This window comes from Ovis canadensis, chromosome 10 (assembly GCF_042477335.2).
Source record: "Ovis canadensis isolate MfBH-ARS-UI-01 breed Bighorn chromosome 10, ARS-UI_OviCan_v2, whole genome shotgun sequence".
NCBI lineage: Eukaryota > Metazoa > Chordata > Mammalia > Artiodactyla > Bovidae > Ovis > Ovis canadensis.
In genome coordinates, this window is record NC_091254.1 from 60,790,968 (window position 1) to 60,814,400 (window position 23,433).

General features: G+C 34.8%; 1 protein-coding gene across 3 annotated transcripts in view; it reads right to left on the minus strand.

The window, feature by feature from the left end:
- DACH1 (dachshund family transcription factor 1) overlaps nucleotides 1-23,433 on the minus strand; it is a 495,552-nt gene that overhangs the window by 169,013 nt on the left and 303,106 nt on the right. For 2 of the 3 annotated variants that reach the window (XM_069602314.1, XM_069602313.1), the window contains exons 4-5: nucleotides 7,291-7,446; nucleotides 6,668-6,840 (exon numbers count right to left, since the gene is read on the minus strand). In XM_069602314.1, coding sequence (XP_069458415.1) covers nucleotides 6,668-6,840; nucleotides 7,291-7,446 — 329 coding nt within the window. The remainder of the gene's footprint in view (nucleotides 1-6,667; nucleotides 6,841-7,290; nucleotides 7,447-23,433) is intronic. The other variant, XM_069602315.1, reaches the window with a different exon arrangement.

Consider the following 23,433-nt stretch of genomic DNA (forward strand, 5'->3'; position numbering starts at 1 on the left):
AGTCATGAGGTTGGATGAAAATTTGTCCGAAGAAATTACAATATTTGGTCTGGAAAAAGGAAATACCATAGGTACTATAATAATAGAGAACTTAAATATTTAAATGATTAGAAAACAGAACAATTTGTAGACTTTTTTTATGAAAATACAACATATAAGTAGAATCTATTGAGATGAAAATTTTAATTTAATGAATAACTTCATCACTCTTAAATTTGCTGAAAACAGAATAGGCTTTCTACAAAATAGATATATAAAAATGGGTAGATAGTATGCAGGAATGATTTCTCCAAAATGGGGGAAGTTGGATTATAAATCATCTAACATTCAAAGACTAGAGAACCCTTCAATAAATTAGAGCTCTCTTCTAGAAAATTAAAGATACCAAGGGAACATTTCAGGCAAAGACGGGCTCAATAAATAAAGGAAAGAAATGGTATGGACGTAACAGAAGCAGAAGATATTAAGAATTGGCAAGAATACACAGAAAAACTGTACAAAAAAGATTTTCATGACACAGATAATCACGATGGTGTGATCACTCACCTAGGGCCAGACATCCTGGAATGTGAAGTCAAGGGGGCCTTAGGAAGCTAGTGGAGGTGATGGAATTCTAGTTGAACTACTTCAAATCTGGGAAACTCAGCAGTGGCCACAGGACTGGGAAAGGTCAGTTTTCATTCCAATCCCAAAGAAAGGAAATGACAAAGAATGCTCAAACTATTGCACAGTTGCACTCATTTCACATGCTAGTAAAGTAATTCTCAAAATTCTCCAGGCCAGGCTTTAACAGTATATGAACTGTGAACTTCCAGATGTCCAAGCTTGATTTAGAAAAGGCAGAGGAACCAGAGATCAAATTTCCAACGTCCGATGGATCATTGAAAAAGCAAGAGAGTTCCAGAAAACCATCTATTTCTGCCAAAGCTTTTGACTGTCTGGATCACCATAAACTGTGGAAAATTCTGAAAGAGATGTGAATACCAGACCATCTGACCTGCCTCTTGAGAAATCTATATGCAGGTCAGGAAGCAACAGTTAGAACTGGACATGGAACAACAGACTGGTTCCAAATAGGAAAAGTAGTACGTCAAGGCTGTATATTGTCACCCTGCTTAATTAACTTATATGCAGCGTACATCATGAGAAACGCTGGGCTGGAGGAAGAAAAAGCTGGAATCGAGATTGCTGGGAGAAATATCAATAACCTCAGATATGCAGATGACACCACCCTTATGGCAGAAAGCGAAGAAGAATTAAAGAGCCTCTTGATGGAAGTGAAAGAGGAGAGTGAAAAAGTTGGCTTAAAGCTCAACATTCAGAAAACAAAGATCATGGCATCTGGTCCCATCACTTCATAGCAAATAGATGGGGAAACAATGGAAACAGTGGCATCTTTATAGTTTTGGACTCCAAGATCACTGCAGATGGTGACTGCAGCCATGAAATATTAAAAGATGCTTATTCCTTTGAAGAAAACTTATGACCAGCCTAGACAGCATATTAAAAAGTAGAGACATTACTTTGCCAACAAAGGTCCCTCTAGTCTAGGCTCTGGTTTTTCCAGTGGTCATGCAGGGATGTGAGAGTTGCACTATAAAGAAAGCTGAGTGCTGAAGAACTGATGCTTTTGAACTATTGTGTTGGAGAAGACTCTTGAGGGTCCCTTGGACTGCAAGGAGATCCAACCAGTCCATCCTAAAGGAGATCAGCCCTGGGTGTTCACTGGAAGGACTGATGCTGAAGCTGAAACTCCAATTCTTTGGCCACCTCATGCGAAGGGCTGACTCATTGGAAAAGACCCTGATACTGGGAAAGATTGAAGGCAGGAGGAGAATAGGACGACAGAGGATGAGATGGTTGGATGGCATCACTGACTAAATGAGCATGAGTTTGAGTAAGCTCTGGGATTTGGTGGTGGACAGGGAGGCCTGGTGTGCTGCAGTCCATGGGGTCGCAGGGAGTCGGACACGACTGAGCGACTCAACTGAACTGAACATTCAAAGCCTCTGTCTTCAAGTTCTGTGAATATTAAACAGTAAACATACATGGATTTCAATCTGATACATAATAGACCAAATCAGAACTTGTTGTAATTTGATATAATCTTACAGACATTTAGCTATTAGGGATATAATGTAGAATTAACTAGTGTGTAAACATCGTATGTCCTTTTCCGCCCTCCTCATAGTTTTTGCACTAATATTTACAGTAGTCCAAGACAATCAACCAGAGAAAATCTAAATTCAATACTTTAGCAGACTCTGTGTTGGAGGGTTTCATTGAAAGCAAATAACCATGTCATCTTGGAACTGTCCTCACCTATGTAATTTTCTTTCCCTCGATGCTTTTCTTGTTTTCTTTCAATGCCAAGTCCTATTGCTCTATAGTGTTTGGGAGTTTAATTTGTGCTGCTTCAATTAACCACAGCCTAAGATTCACATGAGTTTCAGTTAATCAAAACTCAAGGATTGGCCTTTTTTTTTTTTTCTGTAAAAAGGGTTAGCAAATATTTTATTTAACTCTGCTTCCGTATTTGAAAGTAGTCGTGGACATTATGTAAATTGGTGTGTGTCTACGTTCCAAAAAGTTTATTTATGGATACCAAAATTTGAATTCCATATGATATTCATGTGTTATAAAAGAGTTTTCTTCTTCTGATTTTTTCCAACCATTTAAAAAGGTAAGGTCATTCTTAACTCATAGTCCATTTAAAAATTGGCAGCACGGTAGATTTACTCAAGCTCAGCAGCTTGTCGACCCTATTCTAGTGCTTGAACCAGTACCTACATTTTCAAAAATAAATTATGAGAAAATCATTATGGTTCTTGTAATTAGTAGGCAAGGATAACAATTAAAAAATATATATGTAACACTAAGAGAGCTGTGTTTTTGTTTCTCTTCTGTTCAATAAATTCTTATTGCCATTTTTATTTAGGTTGAGTTTTAATTTTTATCATTACTATTAAAAAATGTAACTAGCACATTCCCATATAGGGATGATCCCTATTTTTTCTTGTTTTATCTTTTTTTCCCAATACATTAAATCTTTTTCGGTATTTAACATTTCACTTTTTTTAAAAATTTTTTATTTATTTATTTTTTTAATTTTAAAATCTTTAACTCTTACATGCGTTCCCAAACATGACCCCCCCTCCCGCCTCCCTCCCCACAGCATCTCTCTGGGTCATCCCCATGCACCAGCCCCAAGCATGCTGCACCCTACGTCAGACATGGACTGGCGATTCAATTCTTACGTGATAGTATACATGTTAGAATTCCCATTCTCCCAAATCATCCCACCCTCTCCCTCTCCCTCTGAGTCCAAAAGTCCGTTATTTCACTTTTAATTGGCCTTTATATTTAGGATCTTTTCAGACAACCAAATTGTAGGCTATATTCTAATTATCCACTTGGCCCCACACTATTTGATGTGACCTAAGAGTTAAACATTTTCTTTGGGGAAAATAAAATTTTCCTCTAAAATAATTTTAATTAATATGTATAATGAGAGTTTTCTAAACACTGCTTCAAATGAGCAAGGCAATAAGAATGCTAAGTTCTTAGTAATAACTATTACCAGAAATGATTGTAAGTTGAATTGATACTGTGATTAACAAATTAACAAATTATCTAGTAGTTAAAAGTCACTCCGGATTTGAAAAAGTTCTCTTCTCAGTTCTTTGACTAATAACAATGTAGCATTTACTGGCATTCTCTCAAGAAAGTATGTAAGGATGTTTTACTAGTTCATCTGGGTCTCCTATGATGTTTGTTATTTTTCTCTGGTAAGGATACTTCTGAAAATTACATAAGGAACATAAGCCCATCTTTGTTTGGGGCTTCCCAGGTGGCGCTAGTAGTAAAGAACTCACCTGCCAATGCAGGAGACATAAAACAGGGATTCCATTCCTCTTTGTTTGCAGAGCCACTATTATGTTTAAAAAAAAAAATCCTATTTGCCTATTACTCAACTTTTTACATAAGTAATAACTAGACCTTTCTAAAATGCATAATACCTTAAAACCATCACAGTATCATACAGGGTATTTCCATAGCCGTAAAAACTCTCCATTCTCTATTCTTCCCCTGCTCCCACCCACTAGCCACCACTGATATTTTTAGCAGTGATCTTCAACATTTTAGCACGAAGGACCAGTTCTGTGGAAGACAATTTTTCCACGGATGGGGTTGGAGATAATTTGGGGATGATTCAAGCACATTACATTCATTCTGTACTTTATGTTTATTATTATTACATTGTGATATGTAATGAAGTAAATATACAGCTCTCTATAATGCAGAATAATTGGGAGCCCCAGTTTGTATTCCTGAATTCAGGCAATAACGTGAATGATGGGGAGTGACTGTAAATACAGATGAAGCCTTGTTAGCTTGCCCCCACTCACCTCCTGCTGTGTGGCCAGGTTCCTAACATGTCATGTACTGGTTCCCTCTATGGCCTGGACAGTTGTGAACTGCTCTTTTTAGGATCACCACAGTTTTGACTTTTCCAGCGTGTCCTACACTTGAAACCATATAGTGCGAAACCTTTTCAAACTATCTTCTTTAACTTAGCAGTATGCGCTTAAGTTTCTTTTCATGGCTTGATATCTCATTTCTTTTTAGCTCTTAATAATATTCCTTTGTATGGTAGTGAGAATTCGGCTAAGCTACTCCTTAGTATTACTGCCTCAGCATCCATTTTTTTTTGACCAAGTGGACTGCAGGGACCTTAAATTTACACTAGCCCCTTTATGCTAGTGCATGCCAGAATAATGAACAATGTAAGTTCCTGACATAATTTCCTCAACAGCCCTTGTGATCAACAGTCTTCTTAGATAAGATCCCTGGGAGGCTTACCAAAACCCTACTCTTTGGTTTGAATCGACCAATCCAGCCTTAGCTTGGAAGCCCCAAAGTACTCATCCATGGATCCTAACAAGGCATTTGCCTCAGGTCCTGCCTTGCCCTCTCTGTCTGTACTCCATCTTAACCTCCCTGTCTGGTCTCTGGAGGCATGCCAAGTATCAATACTTCCTCCAGGTCCTATGATTAATAAACTTCTCTATTTCAGTTTTTCATATGATCTCTCACTGAACCATGGCTTACCCATTTAATAAATGTTAATTTAGTTTTTGGAAACATAGTTGACTTATAATATTGTATTTTTTCAGGTATATATCATAGCAACTTGATATTTTTTTATATTATTTTCCATATAAAATTATTATAAAATATGTTATTTCTGTGTTGTATACCATATGTTTGTTGCATGTTTATTCGTACCTAATAGTTTGGTACCTCTAACCCCCTTCACCTAGCTGCTCCTTGCCTAACCCTTTTCCCTCGGGTAACTGCTAGTTTGATTTCTGTTATCTGTGAATCTATTTCTGTTGTGTTTGTTCATTTGTTTCATTTTTTAAGACTCTAAATAAAAGTAAACCAACACAGTATTTGCCTCTCTCTGTCTGCCTTATTTCACTACATATAATACCCTCCAGGGTCATTCATGTTGTCACAAATGGTAAAAAACATAGTCATAGCAGATGGACATACACATTTTTTTTTTAATCCAGTCAACTACTGAAGGGCATTTTGGTTGCTTCCAAGTTTTGGCAATTATGAAAACTAATTCTATAAATGTCCATGTGCAAATTTTTGTGTATACATTAATGTTAAACTCCTTTGGGTAAAAATCATATGATTGCATGGTAAGAGCATCTTTAGTTTCATTAGAAACCACCAAACTGTATACTAAAATGGGCATTAAATTCTGCATTCCCACAAGCAATGAATAAAAATTGTAACAAGGCCATTTATGTAAAACATGCTCCAGAGACTCCCCTAAACTCACATGTTTTCTATTCAGAAAAACAGGATAATAATTATGTCAAATATGGATAATGCAGTGTGAGGTGTCTTTTACTTAGTTTAAAAATTGATAGTCTATTCTGTCAATGCATTTAAAGTACTTTGATTTAAAAATACATTATAAAGTAATATGAATGAAAAAGTATATACAGTTACACACACATTTAAAAATGTAAACATACCTCCCACACACATATACAGAGACAGTCAGAGAATTGTGTACATATATACATATGTGATGTTTGTATAACAATAATGTTATCTTCCACTTCCTGTTTATTTTTTAATCTACAAAAACCTTCCAATTTTATTATTTCATTTAGTTTTTTATATCCACACTATATTATTCATATTTAGGTATAGAAACAATCAGAAAGATTGAGTTAAATCAAGATGACAGAGCTAGTTAAGTGGCAGAAACATAATTTAACCCTTGTGGTCTTTTGAAAACAAATCAGATACTAATTTCCATACCTCAACGCTCATAACAAAACACAAATATGCACACATACCCATGAACACAAACACAACCATACTTATAAGCACATACACAAAATTTGAAATATATCATTTAATACTCTATGTTCATCTCCCTCTTAGTAGATATAATAGAGAACTTTAAGTTAACCTAGCCTGCCCATGGTTCTAATTGCTATAGGTGACTTTTCTTATTTACTATATCACTTAGCTTTTTAAAGTTAGAACTACTTGTGGAATAAGAAAAATGGATTGAGTGATGGTGACTTAAGATGATCTTGGCTTTGGCAAATCAGTCGTATAATTAAACAATTACCTTAATAACAGATGTCTCAACTCTGGATGGGGGACTCTGAACTTGTGCTGCTGCCGCCATATTTGCAATGGTGCTAAGATGGTTCATCTGGCTCATTGCCATGGTGACAGATGCTGGAGGTAGGCTGACAGGAATTAGAGGGTGGGGCATCATCATAAAAGGAAGCTCCAGTCCTGTAAAAAATACACATGCATCATCATTTCTCTATTCAAATAGAATGATGAAACAGTATATCTCGCTAATTAAAATGGTTAAGAACATAATCATTGAAAATTGAAGCATTTTAAAATGCTCTAATAATGACAATCAAAGGAAAAATATTTGTCCTCTTGAATGCAACAATGCCCATATATCACTCAGGGAAATTAAAGTAAAAACTAACCAGTTTGGTGCCATGTTTTATCACTCACCACTCTTCTTTGGTGTTTAATAAAAACAGTCAATTTTTTGCTCCATTATTCTGATCAATCTAATTCTTGTTTTAAATACTATGGTTTTCTTTATCATAATTAACTATCTAAATGTAATATACATTTCAACTATGACCTATATTTTACTATCTGATTATTACTTTTTTTTTCCTTTACAGCTATTATTTTTAGTGCTAAAAAATGCCATCGTACCATTTGGCAGAAGGTGGCTCTGCTGAAGATGGTGGAGAGGATGACTAACTGGAAGGCTATGCACTCCAGGTATGCGGGGGTGGGTAACAGAAGCCTTAGATCCCTGAGGTGGGGAAGAGTACAGTGTTTCTTTATCCCAAGAACCATCACTGCTGCCTGTGGGGAATGAATATAAATTATTTGTCTACAGTATTATTCCAAATCTTCTAATAACTAATTTGAAATGATGTTTTAAAAAACATATCACATTTGGAAAGTGGCTAAGTAATTTCTTGGGAAATAAGCTCAAGTAGATAAGTTTCCCCTAAACCATGTTTTCCTTTTGTTTTTCTATTTCTTGAACATAGTTTTTGAAAAATGACATTTCTACAATAGGTAGCCTATTTGTGGGGTTTAATACTGTTTGACTAACCAATTTAATATAAAATTGACTCTATCATGTACCTCAAGAATTCATTACCTCTTGGGCCTGAATCACAGTGATAGTTATAGAATGCAAAGTTATCCTTGCTTAATGGAATCCTAGTCACTCTTCCAGAGTTAACTTTCCTAACTTAATTCCATGGCAAATGCTAAACATGGAATTATTAAATGCCCAATTTGATTAGATAGAATACAGAGAACCCGAAGATCACTTTACAAAAGATAATATCGAAGCAATAAATTAAATGTATGCGTATCAATTTTCAATGTTTTCAATTACAGAGAAACAAGTTTATAATTGTGGCAATACCAATGCCGAAGTCAGAACAGTGCATCTGAGGGCATGCATTTTAAAATTGTGACAATGTTTTGGATCAAGAGAATGTTGAAACACTTAATAGGATACTCCTTGAAAGATTTTTATATATCATTTTAATGTAGGCATGTTCTCAGATTAAATTATTTTAACATTTATTGCTTAAGTGAATCTACGGAATGTACAAACTACCCACTTGAAAGAAATTTTCTGTAACATCCCTGTTGGTTTATGAGTTTCCATTTCTTATAAAGGAAAAGAAACCATCTTTTCATATAATATGCTTAGAAACAGCAAAATTGGTAAAACTCCAACTTAAACACTTTAGCACTATTTAAAGCCTCATTGTAAAATCTCTACGACATAAATACTTAGTTATTGCCATGATTTTTTTTCCATTTACTTCATGAAGACAGTTAAGGTTCAATATAAATTCAAATTCATTAGCTTAATACTGTCTGGATCTTAGAGTAAATTGTTCAGAAGTGGGTAATGAAAACTCAATTCAAATTCTTCAGCAATCAAACAAAGAAATTTTATTAAACAATGAAAAGAATCAATTAAAATGAATATCTTTCTTATCTATATTATTTTACAAGAAACCATTACAGTTTTTGGCTTAAAAAAGAAAGAAAAGGGAAGTTTATAGCTTCATACAAAAATGACTCACATAAGAGAAATTTCTCCAGCTTGCTACTACATTATGATATAAAAGTTCACTTCTATTTTCACAAATTTATATAGCTTATTTCTCTACTCATGACTTTTCTGATACTTTATAACAAGGTCCTAGTCAAACATGGAGAATTTATAAGTATATAAATTTTGAACATATTATGTCAATAAAATATTCAGTGATAAAACATTTGAAACATTTTCTTTTAATATTGCCATTATCAAAGTATGTACAAAAGTCTTCATTATTTACTTACTTTTTATGTTATCAGTTAAAATAAGAGTTAAAATATAAACACCAACTATTTGGATATAGAAATAATACACTGGAATAAATGTTATTTGAATATGAAAATTGCATTGGAAATTTATATATAATGAATTATTTTTTCTATTTCATTTAAAATACCCAAGGATTGCATTTGCACATTAGATCGCATTTTTGAGGTAAAATTTTCACATTCATTATTTTGGACTGAATTTGAGTTCTGCTTATACCTATTACCTACTTTTGTTTCTCTGTTCAGTAGAGCCAAATTCTTTTATTTACATCTTAATTACTAGTTAATAAATGGGAAAAAAAGACATTTTCCAAATATACTTCAGTTTCCCTCTCAAATTAGTAAAGAAGCACTTATTTTTTCACATTATCAAGGTATAAAATATACAGTTAAAATTCTGATTAAATCATCCTGGTAAGATATTATAGACAAAATACTACTTATTTCCACATCTCTTTTGGATCATGGGATATCAGTCCTTGGGTAAGGGTAAATATCAGTCATCCATGTTCGAATTTTCCATTGATTGGATTTTCTTACTACATAAAATGCTCCTAGCCATCTCCGCCAATCATCATTTGTTAAATACTCATGATGTTAACTCATTTGGGTAATAAATAGAGCAAACAATTAAGAAACTAAGTCTGATGAAAAATATACAATATATAACCAAGTCAGCTGTAAGTGATTTTTGCATAATTTATAACATCTTGCTCCTCTATTAGCATGAATAAATAAGAATTGAAAATAGGCCACAGAACAAGACATGCCCATATTTATTAAAGGTATAATTTTCAACTGTTTTGCTTTAAATCAATATATTTAAGCCAGTATCTACATATGAGCCTACACACAAACATGCATATGCATGTATATCTTTGAGATTAAAGTTTATTATTAAGTCTGAATGAAAACTTACAGGAGACAGCAGATTTCCTATATAAGGAAAGTCCTAAAGTGGTGAAAGTGAAAGTCACTCAATCGTGTCAGACTCTTTGTGACCTCCTGGACTATACAGCCCATGGAATTCTCCAGGCCAGAATACTGGAGGGGTAGCCTTTCCCTTCTCCATCGGATCTTTCCAACCCAGGAATCAAACCCAGGTCTCCCACATTGCGGGTGGATTCTTTACAACCTGAGCCACAAAGGAAGCCCAGCATGTGGTAAGGTGAGTTGGAGAGAAAAAGAAAAGAACTGATTCTTCTCTCCTCTTCCAGTCTAGTGCAATCCCACCATTTCTTTGATTTTACACTGGAATACAAATAAACCTTGACCTAGTCCTAGCATCCTCAAAAACATATACTCTATAATATGGAGTGGAGGCAAGTGTGCAGAAACTCAGACATTTGATAAATGTATAAAATTATTCCAAACCAAGAAAAATGGTCATGAGTTTGTGAAAAGGCTCAGCACATCTTCTGTTTGATTATTTAGACCTCATATGGATATTTTAATGTGTTGTGGGGGCAAGAATTAAAGCGAGAGACAATCTCCCATACCTAATCCTAAACAGAGATTGTGGAGAAGCACTGGGAGCATCTCAGGCTAGACACCTGCTTACACAGGTGGAAATAAATCTGTGCTCTGACTGACAGCAGAACACACAGGCAGCTATTATATGATGAAATTAAGTACTGTAACTACAAGCATCAGGCAGATCAGCTCCTAATGTGTATGATTTGGTGTGGTTTGATGGATAAAAAATTAGCAAATGTACCATTTTACCACAACCAGATTAAGTGGGCATATAAATGCAAGAGGAAAAATTGAAATTAACACCTGATTACCAATTTTGTCTCTAGCTAAAAGCTATATATTGTGTATTTATATAATCTGAAACTATTTACTCTGCTTAATTATATTGATAGTAAGAATATATCTATGATTACATATATGCAAATATATGGAACTTATATACAAAAAGTGATTGTGTTTAGCTTTCCTTTCCTGTAAAAGCTGTGTATTTCTTAAGGATAAATAAGATGATTTTAAGGTTGTTGTTTAGTCACTAAATTGTGTCCTTTTTGTGACTCCATGAACTGTAGCCTCACCAGACTCCTCCGTCCATGGAAATTCTCCAGGCAAGAATATTAGAGTGTGTTGCCATTTCATCTTCTCCAGGAGATCTTCCCTACCAAGGAATTGAACCCGCATCTCCTGCATTGACAAGCAGATTCTTTACCACTGAGCCATGTGGGAACTCTGATTTTGCAGTTCAGTGTTACTGAAATTCAAGTTCATAAGGAACATGTATGGGAGATTTCCTGCATATATCTCCATCCCAACTTTAAGACATAGTTATATTTTCTGAAAACGTAAATAGTTGGATGGACTATCTTAGTCTTTTTGTAACTCATATGCTTTATTTCTATGCCTCCATTTTATGTTTTTAAGGTATTATATGATATATATTTTATGATGGATCTGGTATACAGAGAAATAGACTACTTTGGGAAGAAACCCATAAATTTTGAAGCTATCTCTACTCTAAAGATAACCAGATTACCAAAGAAAAATGATGGATAGCAAATATAAACATTTCATTCCAACTATGGCCTTCAAATATGCTCTGTCAAGACTCCCTCTTCTACTCCTTAATAACCTTGAGCAGATTTTGAGCATACAAAAATTCATTCTATTTTACACTACTCTCTGCATCTTCCTTTCCATCACCACCTGCTAGCCCCAGAACCTAGGTAGTTGGAAATCAGAGGGGCTTGGACAGCTTGTCATCCATTCTTCTCCCTTCTCCTGGTAAGAAAAGGAAGGTGTCTTCTCCCATCCAACTGGCCCCTGCTCAACTTCTGCCCACACTGTGCTGTGCTTATTGGTCACTGACATCTACAACGTGGCAGCTGCCTATATCCGGAGTATCCCCTGAGACGTAATGTCTGATCATTTGTTGGGGTCATCTAGCGAGACCTCCTAATTGCATAGGTCCCTGACAATGAAAATTTCCTTCAGCTTTATGCTCTTCTAGGAAATGGCAACCCACTCCAGTGTTCTTGCCTGGATAATCCCAGGGACAGGGGAGCCTAGTGGGCTGCCGTCTATGGGGTTGCGAAGTCGGACACGACTGAAGCGACTTAGCAGTAGCAGCAGCAAGCTCCCTAAGGAGAAGGGATTGGCAACCCATTCCAGTACTCTTGCCTGGAAAATCCCATGGACAGAGGAGCCTTGTAGGCTGCAGTCCATGGGGTCCCAAAGAGTTGGACACGGCTGAGCGACTTCACTTTGACTTTTCACTTTCATACACTGGAGAAGGAAATAGCAACCCACTCCAGTGTTCTTGCCTTGAGAATCCCAGGGGCGGTGGAGCCTGGTGGGCTGCTGTCTATGGGGTCACACAGAGTCTGACACAACTGAAGCTACTTAGCAGAAGCAGCCAGCTCCCTAAACATCATGGTATTTTTAAAATTAATTAATTTATTTTAATTGGAGGCTAATTACTTTACACTATTATAGTGGTTTTTGCCATACTTTGATATGAATCAGCCATAGGTGTACATGTGTTCCCCATCCTGACCCCCCTTCCCAACTCCCTCCCCATCCCATCCCTCAGGGTTATCCCAGTGCACCAGCCCTGAACACCCCGTCTCATGCATCAAACTTGGACTGGCGATCTATTTCACATATGGTAATATACATGTTGGCTTCCCTGGTGGCTCAGAGGTTAAAGCGTCTACCTGCAATGCAGGAGACCTGGGTTATATATGTTTCAATGCTATTCTCTCAAATCATCCCACCCTCACCTTCTCCCACAGAGTCCAAAAGTCTGTTCTTTACATCTGTGTCTCTTTTGCTGTCTCGCATATAGGATCATTGTTATTATCTTTTTAAATTCCATATATATGTGTTAATATACTGTATTGGTGTTTCTCTTTCTGACTTACTTCACTCTGTATAATAGGATCTAGTTTCATCCACCTCATTAGAACTGATTCAAATGCATTCTTTTTAATGGCTGGGTAATATTCCATTGTGTATATGTACCATAGCTTTCTTATCCATTCATCTGCTGATGGACATCTAGATTGCTTCCATGTCCTAGCTATTGTAAACAGTACTGTGAGGAACATTAGGGTACATGTGTCTCTTTCATTTCTGGTTTCCTTGGCATGTATGCCCATCAGTGGGATTGCTGGGTCATAAGGCAGTTCTATTTCCAGATTTTTAAGGAATCTCCACACTGTTCTCCATAGTGGCTGTAATAGTTTGCATTCCCACCAACAGTGTAATAGTGTTCCTTTTTATCCACACCCTCTCCAGCATTTATTGTTTGTAGACTTTTTGATAGCAGCCATTCTGACCAGTGTTTGATGGTACCTCATTGTGGTTTTGATTTGCATTTCTCTGATAATGAGTGATGTTGATCATCTTTTCATGTGTTTGTTAGCCATCTGTATGTCTTCTTTGGAGAAATATCTGTTTAGTTCTTTGGTCCATTTTTTGACTGGGTCATCTGTTTTTCTGGAATTGAGCTGCATAAGCCGCTTGTATATTTTTGAGATTCTTTGTCAGTTGCTTCATTTGCTATTATTTTCTCCCATTCTGAAGACTGTCTTTTCACCTTGCTTATAGTTTCCTTCATTGTGCAAAAGCTTTTAGGTGTCATTAGGTCTCATTTGTTTATTTTTGCTTTTATTTCCATTACTCTGGGAGGTGGGTCATAGAGGATCCAGCTGTGATTTATGTCAGAGACTGTTTTGCCTATGCTTTACTGTAGGAGTTTTATACTTTCTGGTCTTACATTTAGATTTTTAATCCATTTTGAGTTTATTTTTTGTGTATGGTGTTAGAAAGTGTTCTAGTTTCATTCTTTTACAAGTGGTTGACCAGTTTTCCCAGTACCACTTGTTAAAGAGATTGTCTTTTCTCCATTGTATATTCTTGCCTCCTTTGTAAAAAACAAGGTGTCTATAGGTGCATGGATTTATCTCTGGGCTTTCTATTTTCATGGTCTTTTGATACTAAGGCTCTTCTCTTGATGTGTATCCTTTAGTTCTGATGATGTCAACTCTCTCTATTCTGCCACCTCTCCTCAATCTTCTCTTCCCCTGCTCAACCATGTACAGAAAACTGTTCAGCCACAGCAGACATTCAGCTATGAAATGAGGTGGAGGTATCTGTAATCCTTGAGTAATTCTCTCTCCTCTCTCAGCACTTGGTGGTGAGAAAGGACCCTCCAATAGGAATCACTAAGTCACAGTGGCCTCCATTAGGTTCTGCCTTTTCACTACAAGTTTTGTTTTGTTTTGTTTTCTAAACACCCTCTCCCATGGTGGTCGTCCTCTCCTATAAATGGAAGAGGAGGAAATCTGTGGAGTCTGGAGTGATTGTTAAGGTAGCAACTTCGGTTCAGCTGCTATTAAGAAGTACTGATCGATTTTTACTTTTTAAAAATTGAGGTGTATTCAGTCCTTTTGTCTCGTGTGTAACCATAGAAAAACTCCTATTTAATATATTGTTATTTAGATTATTCAATAGAACTAACCACAAACTTGACTGTATTCTAAGTAGAATTTTAGTAACTAGCGCATTAGAAAAACTGAAATGAAAGAAATATGAATGCTCAATTTTTGAAATGCTACTTCACAAACCAACTGAAACTTTAAATTACCAACTAAGACAGAAATTCAAAGAAAAATAAAGAATGATTAAATGTGGGGATAATCATTAATGAAATAAAGATCATGTTTTAGAACACAACTTTTAGATAAGAAAGGAAAAATATTTTGGAGGATGTTATTACTGTTTCTCTTTAAGAAAAAAAAAAGAAAAGAAAATTTTGGGTATATATATCAGGGGTAGTAACTAAAATCCTACCTGAAATAATTATATTTATTATTGAATCCTAAACATATCTAATAAGAAAGAGGTTCCAAAAGAGAAGGTCACCATATTTTTAAATGCACATGAGCACATATAAAATAATCATGCACAAAGTTAAAGTGATCTGTAAAAATGAAATGTCTTTGAAACTATTAGGCATTAAAAGAGTAAAAGTATATTTAAATGCTATTTTCTTTTATACCTAGTTGACATGTAACTTTTTGTTCAGATTTTCCCACAGGCTGACCCTGATAAACGAGGCAAGTCTCAAAGGGACTAACGGTCACACCACAGCTTAGTGAGTGATGCTGATAGACTGTGACGGGAACCTGACTTTGTCAAGATTCGTTTACAATGAAAATGATGGCTAGAGCAGGCATTTACTCCATACCATTGGAGACCACTTAGAAGGATGTCATCGCCATCTTAAAAACAGAATCAAGACTACCAAGGAAAAGTAAATACTAGTCTCAGTTGCTACAGATGTTTAGCTGATACTTCAGAAGTAGGTGAGAATAAACAACTTATCTTTTAGAGGATAAACTTCACTGTAATAAAAAGTGTTATATGACCTGTCAGCATACAAGTATTTTGCATAAATAAGAGACACAGTTCTGTCACGAATTATTGTAATGTAATATTTTAAATCGTTTTTCTGGATAATGATCTGAGCTAAGTGACATATTTTAGAAAGTAGAAACACTTAAATCATCTGGTTTTTGGTTCAACTTAATCAAATTGCTTTATTTTAAAATGAGGAAGAGGCAATCTGTAAAGGATACAATTAATTGGGGCACAATTTTAAACTTTCCAGTTTAAGTATAGTGGTTTAGCAAAGAAAACAGCACAAACACCTCCTAATTGATATTGCACAATAATGCCCACAGAGTAGGCCATTTCCAGAGTCTAAAATTTATATTTGCACATATAGCCTGTTTGATTTGAAAGTGCGATTTTTTTCCTAGAGAGAAAGAATAATATTTTCATGAATTCTAACTATCCCACTGTCAATAAATATGAGTTATTTAGGAAAATATGTTCTTTTCCAGAAATAACTAGACATTTTCTTTAGTTATCTGTCATTAAGCGAACCTAACTCTGAGTGTTACATATTTGTGAACTAGAAGTTTAAAACTCTTGCCATACAAGTAGCTTTCTATTTTACCTTTTACTTTATTTTGAATGCAGAGCTGTTTTGAAACATTTTATTTTACATGCAATGGTGGTAATATAATACTGGTGCTCTTAGTTGCTACCAGTGTTCTTAGACTCATCAGAACTATGATATAAACTACCTTTCATCTAGTTAAGATCCTTTTTGCCTTGCATAATCCACAATGCTGTCAAAAGTAGCAAAAGTTAATGTTCTGCACAAAGTGGCACGCAGAAAACTGGAAATCAGAACGGTTTATTTTTTTTTTTCATTTTGCTTGAATATCATTTACCATGGCTAATGACAGTTGAACTTGCAATAATAAGAAACAAATTATGAAACCAAAGCTGAAGTTCAAGTCATTAATGTCAGATGGGATATATAAATGAAGTCTTAAAGAACAGGCAGACATTATTTAAAAATAATTACACTGAGAATCTTGACGGAATCATGTAAAACTGAAACAGCATTAGTTAACTTAAAATAGACAATAGTTTCCATTTTAAATAACCTCAATTTTGTACTCATGAAAGTTACTAGAATGTGTTATTATATAAAGAATACAGTACTTTATGAGTTTTCCCTTCTTTTATACCATTTCAGAAAGTTTTGATGAAATTTAAGAGAAAGAACACTATTACTATAAAGATAAAAGTTTAAATACTTTATGTGGAGAAGACAGATAATTATATCAGAAAACACTTTGCTTTTTGATCCGGTTGTTTTCTTTGGACTTATTAGCACCATGTTCTAAGTGTTAACCAGGTAAAACAGATCCTGCAAAACAAACAAATACAAACTCAGGATGGTAAATAGTTACACTGAACTCAGTATGAGGAAAGAAATAGTATCCAGATTAATTGTATTGCCTAAATATTTGGGTGTCTTGCTGATGTGGATGACTGTAAGCAAGAGTTAAATGTGTCTATTTAGTGGAAATTAAGATATTGCAACAGATTGGTTAATTTCCATAGTTAAACTAGTAATCCTATAACAGACAGTGTAGAAATAACATTATTAGGAACATATTTAAGCTTTCCAGTCTAAAAATAATGCATCTGGTATAATGTAAAGCAATTCGGTATAATGTATCCATACTAATTTAACTGTATCTTTTAACCTTTCTCATTGTCAATGTCAGTGAATTGCTACCTTTTCCCATTTTAACTCATCAAATTGTTTTTCCATTAAGCAAACAAATGAACTAGAAATTCTCCTCTCTAAAGATATTGTAATTTTCCTATAGATTTATAATTATATCAAATAAAATTTCAAGTTAATCTGCTTTCTATAATGTTAGTAGAGTGCTCAATGCCATGGTATATAATACTAACAATTTTATGTTCATGTGTAAGTGTTGCTCATGGTAAGTTGAAAACAGTATTAACCCTTAGTCTTTCATATAATATTTTCAATTTTACTTTCTTTTCTTCTGTTTTGTTGGGATATAATTGACATACAGTATTGTAAAAGTTTAACACATATATCATAATGACTTGTCATACATCATAAAATATCATGTCATAAAATGATTATCATAAATGTCATAAAATGATTATCATGATAAATTTAGTGGACATCCATCATCTCATATCTTTACAAAATTAAGGAAATAGAAATAAAAAGATTCCTATGATGAAAGGTCTTACATGATTTATTCTCCTAACAGCTTCCAAATATAATACCATTGTTAATTATATTTATCATATTTACATTCATTCCTAGTATTTATCTTATAATTGGAAGTTTGTGCCTCTTGACTGCCTTCATCCAATTCCCTTCTCTCTATCATCTCTATCCTGCTTCTGCTGACCATACATGTTGAAACTAAAAATCTTATTTGAGCCAAAATGCTACTGAATTTTCCACAAAGCATAAACCATTACAAGTAGTATAGCAGGCTTATGGGAATTTTGATATTTCTCATATGCATGGATCTAAGTTAAATTATCTTCTCCCCAAACCTAGTTAACCTCAAAGAATGACATGACCAACTAGTTGTATAAGCTGGAAACCTAGGAATCATCTTTGTCTCCCTCTCTTTCATTGGATGCTGCTGCTGCTAAGTCACATCAGTTGTGTCCGACTCTGTGTGACCCCATAGATGGCAGCCCACCAGGCTCCACTGTCCCTGGAATTCTCCAGCCAAGAACACTAGAGTAGGTTGCCATTTCCTTCCCCAATGCATGAAAGTGAAAAGTGAAAGTGAAGTCGCTCAGCCATGTCCAACTCTAAGCGACCCCATGGACTGCAGCCTACCAGGCTCCTCTGTCCATGGGATTTGCCAGGAAAGAGTGCTGGAGTGGGTTGCCATTGCCTTCTCTGTCACTGGATACTACCGATGTCCAATTTTTTTTCATGTCCTGTTTATTTCACCTGGGTAATTTATTTCTACTCTGTTTCTCTATATGCTGCTGTAATTAGATTCAGGGACCATCATTACTTTTAATTACAAATATTTTATTGTCACACCCCTACTTGGAGGACTTCCATTGTTTCCCATTGCTATTAAAGAAAAAAAGCCAACATTTCTTCTCTTAAGGCAAGTGACACATGATCAGGCTTATGTCTCTTTTGCTAGTCATTGTATCCTCAGCATTTAACAAAGTAGGACTAGCTCTGTCAGTTCTTGAGTTGAGAGTTGCAAACCCAGACCAATTTTTATATTCACATGTGGTAAACTTCAATGTGGATTTCAAAAATAATACACTATGATCTTTGTTCTTAACCAGCTTATAGCAGAAGAGAGAGATAATAGATACAGCGTATATGCACATACTTTTATACTTTGACTGGAATAAAAGATAGAGATGATGAAGAATAGAAAATACGTCTGATATTTTTGGAAATAAATTTCTTACAATGTGGTATCATTTGGGTACAAATGGAGATGAAGAGAGTAAAATATGAAAGATAACTTCAGTATCTAGATACAGTTAGATATATGGTGATATTATTAACAAGTCAATGATGATGATGATGATACCAAAGATATATCACCTGCTTTCAATGTGTCAGGCATTATATTCAGCTTTCACATGCACTATCTCAATAAATCTTTAGAACCTCTGAGATAGATCCACACTAGTATTATTAAAATTGACTTAACTTTCCCTGGGATTTAGATCTTAGAATTCTGAACTCATAATCCAAGGTTTTAATCACCTTTATAAGGAAGATCAGATTTCATTATGAATAAAAATCCTTTCTATTCTAAACTCTGAGGTATTTCAGAAGCACTCAAATGAGGCTGACAACAAGCATTGAAAATATGGCCCTGAAATTTGGATAGTCGGCAGATGCCCAGTAAGGAAGATTTGCATGCCATTGATGTGAAAAATGGGAGATTAAGCCATGATTCTTGAAGAGGATATAGAAAACATAAAGGCATTGGCACTAAAAATGTATTTCTACCGAAAACCACAGAGTAAGTCCCAAACAAGCCAAACTGTACGATTTAGAAAATAAAGTCTAGAAATCTCAGCCATAATAAGCATAATTTGGTATATGATGCATACAGTAGATTCCTAACACAAAAGGGCATCAATACATTTTTATAATTTCAACTTTCCCCACTTACCTGTAACCTATACTATTCTTTTTAATAAAACAGTCACATTAATGCCTGACAGATGTTGAGTCCTCAGTTAGTATGGGGTGAGTAAACACAGAATATTATGATTGGATATAAAGATTTAACAATCCTAACTATGATTTAAGTAGATAGCATGAACAGAAACAATACACAAAATAGACACCATTAAGCATAGTTTGAAAAGATGGCATTAGTCCAATTTATTGTTTAACAAATAATTGTAATGTTCAGTATTTACAAGGTTCCCCTTAAGAACATTATGGAGAAAAGCAACTTTAAATCAAGGGACTACATATCACAAAGGACTGAACACACTGGAAGGACCATCGAAATGATATATCGTAGTGGTAGATTACATGCCAATGGCAGGTGTGTTGAAAGCTACTATCTATACAAAATCAAATCATTGTTTCCATAGCTTCTATTATATGTAGTGAAGACATACTACTCAAAGAACTTTCATCAGTTTTTCATGGGCAGATAGGGTAGGACATTTTCAAGGTCAAAATGACCACTATAATTTCAGCTGCTGGCAATGAAAAAAAACAACTTAGAAAGACGAGCAGTGATATGGACAATTTTATTTCTAATTTTAATTCAATTTCAGGAATTAAATATAAGCACTCATCTTTATCCAAGAATAAATGGATACTATTATTTTAGATTAGTGAATTAGAAGAAGAAAACTAAAAACTGTGTTTTGAAATGAGGACTGACTTTCTGACAGTATCAACACTCCTAGTTTAATATAAAGTACAATTTAAACATCCTTATTCATTCTTTATTTCAAAAATTATCCACTGTAATTATTACAATCATAAAGTGACCAATGAAAAATATGAAAGAATACAACCAGCTTAATGATTTAATGAACCTAATGAACCAGCTCAAAATTCTCCAAGCCAGGCTTCAGCAATATGTGAACCGTGAACTTCCAGATGTTCAAGCTGGTTTTAGAAAAGGCAGAGGAACCAGGGATCAAATCGCCAACATCCACTGGATCATGGAAAAAGCAAGAAAGTTCCAGAAAAACATCTATTTCTGCTTTATTGACTATGCCAAAGCCTTTGACTGTGTGGATCACAATAAACTGTTGAAAATTCTGAAAGAGATGGGAATACCAGACCACCTAACCTGCCTCTTGAGAAATCTGTATGCAGGTCAGGAAGCAACAGTTAGAACTGGACATGGAACAACAGACTGGTTCCAAATAGGAAAAGGAGTACGTTAAGGCTGTATATTGTCACCCTGCTTATTTGACTTACATGCAGAGTACATCATGAGAAACGCTGGTCTGGAAGAAACACAAGCTGGAATCAAGATTGCCGGGAGAAATATCAATGACCTCAGATATGCAGATGACACCAACCTTATAGCAGAAAGTGAAGAGGAACTAAAAAGCCTCTTGATGAAAGTGACAGAGGAGAGTGAAAAAGTTGGCCTAAAGCTCAACTTTCAGAAAACTAAGATCATGGCATCTGATCCCATCACTTCATGGGAAATAGATGGGGAAACAGTGGAAACAGTGGCTGACTTTATTTTGGGGGGCTCCAAAATCACTGCAGATGGTGATTGCAGCCATGAAATTAAAAGACGCTTACTCCTTGGAAGGAAAGTTATGACCAACCTAGATAGCATATTGAAAAGCAGAAACATTACTTTGCCAACAAAGGTCCATCTAGTCAAGGCAATGGTTTTTCCAGTAGTCATGTATGGATGTGAGAGTTGGACTGTGAAGAAAGCTGAGCGTTGAAGAATTGATGCTTTTGAGCTGTGGTGTTGGAGAAGACACTTGAGAGTCCCTTGGACTAAAAGGAGATCCAACCAGTCCATTCTGAAGGAGATCAACCCTAGGATTTCTTTGGAAAGAATGATGCTAAAGCTGAAACCTCAGTACTTTGGCCACCTCCTGTGAAGAGTTGACTCACTGGAAAAGACTTTGATGCTGGGAGGGATTGGGGACAGGAGAAGGGGACGACAGAGGATGAGATGGCAGGATGGCATCACCGACTTGATGGATATGAGTTTGAGTAAACTCCGGGAGTTGGTGATGGACAGGGAGGCCTCGTGTGCTGCGATTCATGGGTTCGCAAAGAGTTGGACATGACTGAGCGACTGAACTGAACTGAACTGAATGAACCAGTGATTCAATGTCAGAATTAAGTGCTAAATACAAGTTTTATGTTAATTTTTTTAAAGCTAACAAAGGTTGATAACTTGGATAAATCAGTCATATTCATTATTTTTATTTTCTCCAACAATTTTTCTAGCATCAATGTTAAAAAGATAAATGCTTTGTTAAAATATAAATGATTAATGATGAAAGTACCATCTCTTCTAAGGTTTTTAAAGAAATAAAACAACTTTGTTGTGCAGCAGAGATAGGCACAACATTGTATATCGATTATATTTCAATAAAAATTTTTTTAAATTTAAAACAGAAACATAATTTTTAAAAATCATGAACTTATAAAGGTAATATCTATCCAAGTTATCTTTATTTATAATAAAGCCATTATATTTTAAATATTTTCAATGTAAAAAGAACTCTACCTACTAAAAATAATTATCTTCTAGGAAGGTCTTTATTTAAAAATAAATAGCTATCTAATTGCAAAACTACCCTGTAATATAAAAAAAAATATTGTGATGTTGTTTTTCCCTTGTGATCACAAAAATCTGACTTAAATTTCAATTATCTCCTTCAGTATTAAAATATGGCACCGTTTCTATGGTCTATCATGTACATTCCCTCACATTGTACAGAATGTTAGGATCATTGTCAAAAGTCACAGATGCTCTCATTTACATGTATTTGGTCTAATACACCTGGGCAAATATACCTTCTTAAATGCTGTTCTTAATTAATATAATAAATTATTTCCTCTGCTCTGCAAAAGCTTTTAAGTCCCATTATTTATTTATTTATTTTATTTCCATTACTCTGGAAGGTGGGTCAAAGAGGATCTTGCTGTGATATATGTCAAAGAGTGTATTGCCTACCTTTCCCTGTAAGAGCTTTCTAGTTCCTGGCCTAACATTTAAGTCTTTAATTTACTTTGTTTATTTTTGTGTATGGTGTCAGGAAGTGTTCTAATTTCATTCTTTTACATGTAGCTGTCCATTTTTTCCAGCACCATTTATAGAAGAGGCTGTCTTTTCTCCATTGTATATTCCTGCCTCCTTTGTCAAAGATAAGGTATTCATAGGTGTGTGGGCTTATCTCTGGGCTTTCTATCTTGTTCCATTGGTCTATATTTTTGTTTTTTCAACCTAAAGGGATGGGAAGAGGTAGGAGGAAGGTTCAAAGGGGAGAGGACATATGTATACCTATGGCTTATTAATATTGATGTATCGCAAAAACCAACAAAATATTGTAAAGCAATTATCTTCCAATAATATATATATTATATGTGTACATATCTATATAGATATATAGATATAAAATAACCATTTAAGACTCCAGTTAGTAGGCTAAATGCAATTTTTCAAAACAAATTAAACACCGAAGAACTGCCTTTAGTTAAAATGGTCGGACAGAAACTGACTTTCCTCTTTGGTAAATTCTGAAATTTTATTTTAAAGTCTTCTTATAATGAGCCACTTTTCACATAAAAATCTGAATTATGATTCTGGTACAGAACAGCAATAAACAAAAATATAAAAATGACTTGTTTTTTAATGGCTTATGTGTGTCAATTCTACAGGGGATTATTTGGTATATTAACATATGTTTATCCACTTTAAGTCTAAAAAAATTAAAGTATAAAAATTTAAGAATAGAAGGCTTAATTTTTAAATATGGCAAATAGCCTTTGGCTGTGAAATTCTCTTTTGAAAATTACCTCCATGGTGTGCATTTACTCGG